The 9075-nt window shown below is 41.7% G+C and overlaps 1 protein-coding gene across 1 annotated transcript; it reads left to right on the top strand.

The window, feature by feature from the left end:
- Window positions 1–696: 696 nt before the first annotated feature.
- On the top strand, window positions 697–8586 carry LOC111667592 (protein unc-13 homolog A-like; the record flags this gene model as incomplete). The annotated part of the gene is made up of 11 exons (XM_023423342.2): window positions 697–1583; window positions 2063–2156; window positions 3299–3345; window positions 3515–3593; window positions 5254–5259; window positions 5560–5634; window positions 5732–5951; window positions 7054–7281; window positions 7548–7689; window positions 8144–8313; window positions 8471–8586. Coding segments are annotated over 11 exons (2064 nt in total), but the record flags the coding sequence as incomplete, so codon positions are not given.
- Between the last annotated feature and the right edge of the window lie 489 nt (window positions 8587–9075).

Here is a 9075-nt window from a genome sequence, read left to right as displayed (position 1 = left end):
CCTGTGGCTCACAGCCCAAAGTCATTATATAGTTCTCTCCTTTACTGCTCCTGCACTATGCATTATCGAACCAAGATGACCGTAATCCATAGAGGCGAAACAATAAAGTGTGAGATTTGTGTGTGTGTGTGTGTGTGTGTGTGTGTGTGTGTGTGTAACAAATGGTTTTTATATGTGTCTCAAATCTCTCCCTGACTCATGGTCTGTCTCAATGTCTAATAGCCTCATTCATCATTGTGAATAAATATTATTCACTTATTTATCTACAGAAAGAGACAGTTTTTCTTCTGCCAGGCTAATAAATTACCCTCAGCCTCTCCAGGTTCACTCTCTTTCTTTGAATAGGCCCATTCAGATTTTTGAAAACTGTGTTCTTATGCTTTTTCTAATCATGTGCTTTTGTATGGTGTGTGTTTCTGTATTATCTTCTGAGTGAACTAGTATCCATAGTAACCTTCCCCATTACTAAAAAGCTGATTCCTCTTACAGTTACATAGATGCATCACTAGTCTGATCCCCTGCTCTAAGTTTCCTGATTGGTTGGTTTAAAGTCACTCCTCTTTTCCTATTGGTTAGCTGTCTCCCTCCCTGGCCCCAACACAAGTTCCTTAAGTGTCACTGTGACAACTAAACTCCTTATGATACAACTCTGGGAACTCCCTTAGTTTACTTTCAAACCTGTGTGAGTGTGTCTGACATGTCTCTGCATCTCCCCCTCCCTTTAGTCCCACAGACAGTCGCTACGCCTCATCAGGCGAGTTGAGTCGAGGCAGCTCTCAGCTCAGTGAGGAGTTTGTTCCTGAGGACGGCGAGAGCTTGCGAGGTTCGGAGTTCTATGATGAAAACGATTCCTACCACTCCTGCCACTCCTCGGTCAGCTATAGCAAAGAGGATTCCCCAGGCTGGGATGGCGAAGACCCCCAAGGCGTCTACAGTGACGAGGGAGGCTACCTCAAAGACGGAGGGGAGGAGGGGGCGCTGTATGATGAAGACGAGGGAGACATTTACGGGGAGGAAGGAGAGTACAACTATGAAGATGAGGAAGAGATGCCATATGAGGAAGATGAAGATATGTATCCGCTTGATGGCACGCTCAGTGAAGACCAGGAACCACCCTACACCCCCACACCCACAAGCACTGCCCCTACCCTGATGCCGGCCTCTGATGGTCTGTCCACCACCAGGCCACCGCTGGAGAAGCAGCCATCATTGCATCAGCATCAGCAGCAGCAGCAGCAGCAGCAGCAGCAGCAGCAGCAGCAGCAACAACAGCAGCACCCGGCCCCTGATCAGCTCCAGCCCCCAGCCACAGCTCCTGGTCTCCTTCCAGTCTCACAGGACGACACGTTACCCCCTTTCAGTTCAGAATCCACCAAACCTACCTTTGCACTTGCACAGCCAGATATGTCTACCACCACTACATCCACCTCTACAACTATATCACAGGTTCCAGCTCCAGAATCCAAGCCCCCGGAGGCTGAGCCCAAATCTGAGGAGGAACCTCTACCCACCGAGAAGCCTCCAGCCGCAGAAAGCATCCCTCCAGCTCCCGAAGAGAAAACGGAGGAGCCTCCTGTTCCAAGGTGAACACTGCTCTTACCCCGACAGCTTCATACAGGAAAAAAATCTCAAATAAGCTCCCACACACTGTCGTCACTGAGATAGCAACATTTCTGCAAAGGGTTTTATCGTGGCTCTTGATTCAAGTAACAATAAGCACATACAGTATATACATAGAGATTGAACCAGCAGCATTTTAATGAAATACCCAATAAAAGTAAAAAAAAAAAAGATCTGCATTTTTTTAATCATAATGTTTTCTTCAAATGTTACTTTTGCTTGAGACTTCAAAGAAGACACAGGTACATCATCCAGTTAAAGAGCTACTCAATGGAGTTTCCCATTATTATAAAAAAAATAAAAGAATAATTATCAAAAATATTATTCTATGACAGTTGTCTCCATAATCACTGTACTTTAAGTAAATTAGCTAATTGAGCACACACATACACATATATTAATAACTATAAAAACGTTCTTCCTTCTTCAATCATTCCTGTAGCTTTCCAAAGAGAGAACTCATGGAACCTGGTCCTGCCAGAGCCAAAGCCAACTGGCTTCGACTTTTCAGCAGAGTGCGACTGCAGCTGCAAGAGGTACAGCCTTTGTGTGTGTGTGTGTGTGTGTGTGTGTGTGTGTGTGTGTGTGTGTGTTTCTCCGTGTATCTTTGTACACATATGTGTGCATTTGCATCCGTTCATGCCAGATGAATGCCTGTGCTCATTACAGTGGGTAATACAGTATGTTTTCTCTGTTGTTGCTCAGCTTTGATTCATAAGTCTACTATTTGAGCTCACTGACTTGTTGCATCAGCCCCTGCATGTCCTACTGTTACTGTGATTTTTTTTCCAGCTTATTGTTGACTGGTCCACCATTTTTCCCAGCGTTTGGTTATTGCTGTGGATTACACTGTATTGTCTTGTGTTTATTTGATAGTTTCTGTTTACCCCTTGTATTGTTTTGCCATTTCATTATTTTCTTTTCAGTTGTTTGCCATCCTCGTAGCGATTTGCATGTAGTCCATTCTGATTACCCATGGCTGGAGCAGACTCTCAGGTGGGTGTGGCTAATAGTGTGTTAATCAGTCTAATTTATGTTGTATGTATCCTGTACAGCTCATAGACAATTTATGGAGAGCCAAGCAACACATAGGAAGCTGCTGTAAGCCTGTTAAGTGTCATTTTCAAAGTCAGACGTTTCTACCAATCATGACTATTTCTGCACCTCGGTGTGACGTGAGCATCAGCGCTGTTTTGTTCTCTGAACAGGCAGGCAGACAAAGAACGTGTCTTTCTATAATAGAGCAGATAGAATTAGAAGAATGATTACATGGATAGCCATCTGGCTGTAATCTACTTTTACTATGATCCTCAAACACAGAGAAGCCACTGCTGATGTCAGTAGTCACCACACGCACTAAGAAAGACACAACTCAGCTGTAACACTTTCCTCATTTCCCCTTTTTCTTTCTATCTCCCACTTGTACCACTGTTGTATTATTCATTTGTGAATTCTGGGAACACTTTCAGTTATGGTGGCAACAGCTACTAGTGAAACTCGCCATGAAATATTGCTTTTTTCCAAGGAACACCATGCAATATCTCTTGATTTTGTTTTTCTCAGTATAACGGACAAAATAAGTACAGTACTATGAAATGCTAGGCTTCCCATTTTTCCAGCCACAGCTCTAACGGCACCCTGCTCGCCTTTCTTTCTCATCTCATGTCTCTCTCCACAGGCCCGAGGAGAAAGTGTCGGCATCGCCTCTCTGCTTTTATCAGCAGGGTAAGTAACCATGACGCTGTTATTACTACGGTCATTGAAAATCTATAACTTACCAACCCAAAGCCAAGCCCATGGCCTTAATGTCTAATTGAGTTGTCGTGTCCAGGTTCAACTGTAGCTACAAAAATAAGGGTTGCTGAATCCTGTTATGTGCATGTTTTGTCTCCAGAATGGGTGGCGCTCTGTATAGCATTGACAGCATGCCAGACCTCAGGAAGAGGAAAGCTATGCCTCTGGTCAGAGATCTGGTGAGTTTCTGCACTAATCTCTTTATATTCCCTGACTAAAGTGTCTCACATCTGCCTGGTCCATCTATCACTCAGCTCAGCAGTCAGCGCACTTAGTTACTGTAAATACTCCTGTTCTGTTTATCTTGACTCTCTGCTTTCTTTTTGTTTGTTTTATCTTTTTTTTGTTCTTTTTTAATTTCTCCTACGCTTTCCTTTTCTTCCTCTTTGTCTTTGAGCCCATTGCACTGCGTCTACTGTGCCTACAGATGATACATTTCCCTGCTGTTACAGCATGACAGGGCAAGCCGAATGGCTGAGAGGCCACTGGCAAGGCCAGAGTTTTCCACTGACTGACATTGATGTCTGCTAGATGCTGTCATATAACAGACCTTTTCACAACCTTACCCTGCCATCGTCCACATTCCTGCTTGACACTGGCTCATTAGTGACACAACTGTGAAAAATATAAATCCACTAGAGAAACCTGTATCTCATGTACAAGTCACTTTGTTTGACTGTCTAATCATCATTATAAATTTTCTACCTTTGTTAAAATGACAGGAGGCTCAAATTCTACTAGCAAGTACATGTAGATACACATTAAGCGCAGGATATGGATAGAAGCACACAGCATCTGTGCCATATTTTTCTTTTCAGAAAGACAAATGACAGAAAACCTTAAAATACGCTTGTTTTCTTTCGTACTGAAAGTTTGAAGAGAAGATTGTTACCATTCTCGTACCTGCCCATTCAATATATGAAGCTACATCCAGCAGCTGGTTAGCTGAGCTTAGCATAAAGACTGGAAGCAGGGTAAAGCAACTAGCTTGGCTAACTCGCCATAAAACTGCAATTTTTTTATGTTGTTTTTTTTGTATAAATTAAACAAATGAAATATCAAGAATAATTAGTGAATTTTAGAGGTACTGGTAGGTGGATTTTATTACCTGCAGACATCACCAGGCTAGGTGTTACCCCCTGTTTGTGCTAACCTAAGCTAACTTGCTGTAGCCTCATATTTACCGCACAGATTTGAGAGTGGCTTCAATCTCCTCATCTAACTCCTGGCAAGAAAACAAATAAGCATTTTCCCCAAAATGTCAAACTACTGATTTATTACAGAAATAGGCTAACAGAGGGTAGCCTGGAAAAAAGGGCAGCTATTTGGCTTTTTATATCTACTGCCAGATAAAGCTCAGTGTGCTGTTTTCATAAACATCCCAGATCCAAGCGTTACCACACATTACCTTGGATGACTGTCTTCATTAATAAATCCTGCTGTCATGCAGTTACAGCCACTACGCACTGACAGACAGTTACAAGCAGGTGCACTTATATTTCTCTCCCTCTCTATCCCACAGACACACACTCACAACATGTCAGTGTCTCAGGTAATTGATCACACCGGCTGGGGTCCTGAGCAGCGATCACAGGCTATTTCATTCACATATCAGATATTCAAGTCTTGTTGCAGCTGTGGGTGCCTCGCCCTGCAAGTCTCCACATCTGACTGTAGATTCTTGTTTAATCACAAAGACTTCAGCAGATGCAGAATAAATGCTTCAGTTTCTCAACACCTCTTTTGCATCTTTTATTCTGTGGAAATTCCTTCCTCTTTCTTGCCTTTTTCTAATATTAAATCTCCCTTTTTCCCCCCACCTTCATTTCATTGCTACAGGCTATGGTGAGTAACACTGAAACAATTTGCTCTAGAAACACACTTGATTATTGACTATTATGAGGGTATACTAATTTTCTAGTCTCACCAGCAAGTTGATCACTTTAAAAAAAAAAGAAAAAGGAAGCACTTTAAATTCTTCAGCTGTCACCTCCAGCTTGTTGTAACTATTCAGGAAAACATTGCCAGACTGTATTAATACACATTGTCTCATAGGTTGCACTGAGATTTGTCTCGATAAAAAGAAAAATAAGATATTAAAGTGGGAGCTGACAGAAATGACCCTGTCTCCCTCCTGTCACTCAGTCTTTGGTTCAGAACTCCAGGAAAGCCGGTATCACCTCGGCCCTGACGTCCAGCACCCTGCATAATGAAGAACTGGTCAGTGCTCACTCTATTACATCGAAATATTTCACAACACGCCTAAAGGCTTTTTAACTCTTCTGACCCTGCACTTTTCTCCTCCGTACCCCTGTAGAAGAGTCACGTCTATAAGAAGACCCTTCAGGCCCTCATATACCCCATCTCCTGCACCACCCCGCATAATTTTGAGGTGTGGACCGCCACCACGCCCACTTACTGCTACGAGTGTGAGGGGCTGCTGTGGGGTATTGCTCGCCAGGGCATGCGCTGTACCGAGTGTGGAGTCAAATGCCACGAAAAGTGCCAAGATCTACTTAATGCTGACTGTCTGCAAAGTAAGAGAAATGTTGGAAAACATTATCCCCATTTTATCCCTGTAAAATTATTGTTTTTATTTCCTGTTTTGTTTATTTTGGTCAATTTATGCATTGTTAAAAGGAGATGCCGGCACTCACACTTGAAAAGTCTTGTATTTCAATATGGGGCAAACAACGAACCCTGATGATAGTTTATAGCTGAAATGCCTTCGTCGTTTGCCCCATATTAAAACACAAGACTATTCAAGTGTGAATCCCAGAATTCATTGTTAAAAGGAGTAGTCTGACATTTTGGGAAATATAGCTTATTTACATTCTTGCCAAGAGTTAGTTGAGCAGATTGACACCACTGGCATGTCTGTATTATAAATATGTTGCTGGAGCCGACAGGTGGTTAGCTTAGCTTAGCATAAAGATGCCCAAAGTTAAAATTATTTGTTATGCTTTGGTTTTTTTTATGCAGATTAAAGAATTGAGATATAACGTGTTAATTATTAAACTTTGTTGGTTTTGTGTTACATGTGAACAGACCCAGCCCAACTCTTTCCCACAGTTCCCAGTCTTTATGCCAAGCTAAACTAACAGACTTCATATGAAAAATATTTAAGAGCCAAATAACCATTTGCTGACTTTGTTTTAGACGTCTGCATCAGTGCTGCTTTTTTTATTAATAAGAGTAAACTATCTGGTCCATCTATTTTCCCTTATCTGTATTTGTCAGGTGCCAACCTCATCTTCCTTCTCCTCTCACTCCTACTTTCGTATTTTCCTTGTTTTCTTGAGAGGATATTAAAAGCCATTTATCTTTTGTTGTCATCCACCTCTCTTTTCCATCTCTCTTTTCCACAGCATTTTATAGCTCTGCAAATGTGTCCGCTTCTCATTCAGGAAATATAACCAAGTTTGTCATCACCTCCACAGTCTTCTTCTCTGCTCTGAATTAAATTTCCCATTTTCAAATTGCTTTCTTATAAGTTACAGAATGCTATGCTCCAGGCAATAATCTTCTCTGTCATAATTAATAACTGAATAGGAACTAAAAACCATAGGTTTCTCATTGCAAATCATTTCTATAGGCCTTTATATATCTGATCCTTTTCTTAATTGTTCCACTAACCAGGGGCAGCAGAGAAGAGCTCCAAGCATGGTGCGGAGGATCGAACCCAGAACATCATCATGGTTCTTAAGGACCGCATGAAGATCCGCGAGAGGAACAAACCAGAGATCTTTGAACTCATTCAGGAAGTGTTCACTGTCCCCAAATCCACTCATGTCACCCATATGAAGCAGATCAAACAGAGCGTGCTCGATGGCACCTCTAAATGGTCGGCCAAGATCAGCATCACAGGTAAGAGGGGAGTACAGTACAGTAGCTTTGAAGTGAGCTGGCCAACACGGTCAACATCAAAGTCAGAGGAGCCAACACATGTCAGGTGTTTGTGTCTATGAAAAGAGACAAGCTAACATTTGCATGAAGAGAGCACAGGTGGCATTTGTGGGGCAATAGAGCAGAAGGTCAAATGAGTTAAGAAGTATCTGTTTGCATCCAAACACACACACACTCACACACACTCACAGAGTGGCTGAGCTTGGCCTTTTTTCCCCTCTGTCTAGTGTTGTGTGCCCAGGGTCTCCAAGCCAAGGATAAAACTGGTTCCAGTGATCCTTACGTCACCGTCCAGGTGGGAAAGACCAAAAAGAGGACAAAGACCATCTACGGGAATCTCAACCCTGTATGGGAGGAGACGTTTAATTTGTGAGTCGAGACCTCTTGGAAAAAAAATATGTGTGAACTTTGTGGTAGTTAGGGTTTCAATGATTATTTTCTTTAACAGTTAATATGTTGGTCATTTTTTTCCACTTAATCAAGCCCCAGGTGACGTCTCTAAATTGCTTGTTTTGGCCAAAAGAACAGTTAAAAAGATATTTCATTTACAATTATATAAAACAGGGAGGCTTGATGAATGACTTAAATAATTGATCACTTATCTGTGTTGTTGATTAAACCTTTCAGCTCTAGTGGTTCCAGTGTCACAGATATACATTTTTATCTGCTTTCTGTTGGTAAACTATAATCAATGCAGATTTGTTTATGGCTAGATTTTGTGTCTACAGTTTCATATTTAATAAGTCAAGATAGTAATCCATCTGCTCTTCTTGGCCAACTGTCAAGGTAACGTGTGGCTGATTCTCTGCTTCTGTCTATGTAGTGAGTGTCACAACTCCTCAGATCGCATCAAGGTGCGTGTGTGGGATGAGGACGATGACATTAAGTCTCGTGTGAAGCAGAAGTTCAAGCGGGAGTCAGACGACTTCCTCGGTCAAACCATCATCGAGGTCCGCACTTTGAGTGGAGAGATGGACGTCTGGTACAATCTCGGTCAGTTGAATTTAAAGTTCACGTCACTTCTGCTGCACTAATCCAATAATCAGCTGTCCTGACCTTGCAGTTATATGACTCATTAACTTCTCCTTGAGTTTTTTTTTTAGCAGTGAGTTTGGTAACTGTGTTGCTGTCTGTCTTGTGCTCTTCACAGACAAGCGTACAGACAAATCAGCTGTGTCTGGAGCTATCCGCATGCACATTAATGTAGAGATCAAAGGAGAGGAGACGGTCGCCCCATATCACGTTCAGTACACCTGTTTGCATGAAGTAAGCTCAGTGTGTGTGTTAGTATGTTTGAAAATAAATCTCTTGAGTTGTATTTAAAATACTGATGTGCATTTTGTGAGATTGTATATTTTTACTCCAATGCTAATTCTGGGGGAATATTGTAATTCTTCACTACATTCATCTATAAGACTATTTTTTGCAGAATGAAAAGAAAGAACCTGCATATACATATACATGTAAAACTTTGAACTACAACTTTTCCCTCTGAAAGGTGCTGTTCTTTTACTTTAGATACTTAAATTCATTTTTACTGCTGATACTTATTCCTGTGCTTTTACATAAAGGTCCACTCTGCAGTAGTGTGCAGTGGTCAGTTCATTGTTGGTGAAACAATATGCACAACACTATGCATGCCATGTCTTTGAGGCCCTATGATCTCTATATGAACCTGTACACAAGCAGATTGGGCATTTAAATAAAACATATGAATTTATATTACTGTTTCAGCCCTTTGTGTGTGTGTGTGTG

This window comes from Seriola lalandi, unplaced genomic scaffold, assembly GCF_002814215.2.
Source record: "Seriola lalandi dorsalis isolate HSWRI2012SDOR001 ecotype SW California unplaced genomic scaffold, Sedor1 jcf7180002003563, whole genome shotgun sequence".
Lineage (NCBI taxonomy): Eukaryota > Metazoa > Chordata > Actinopteri > Carangiformes > Carangidae > Seriola > Seriola lalandi.
The sequence above is the reverse complement of the archived record's forward strand: the minus strand, read 5'-3'. Positions and strand labels throughout refer to the sequence as shown.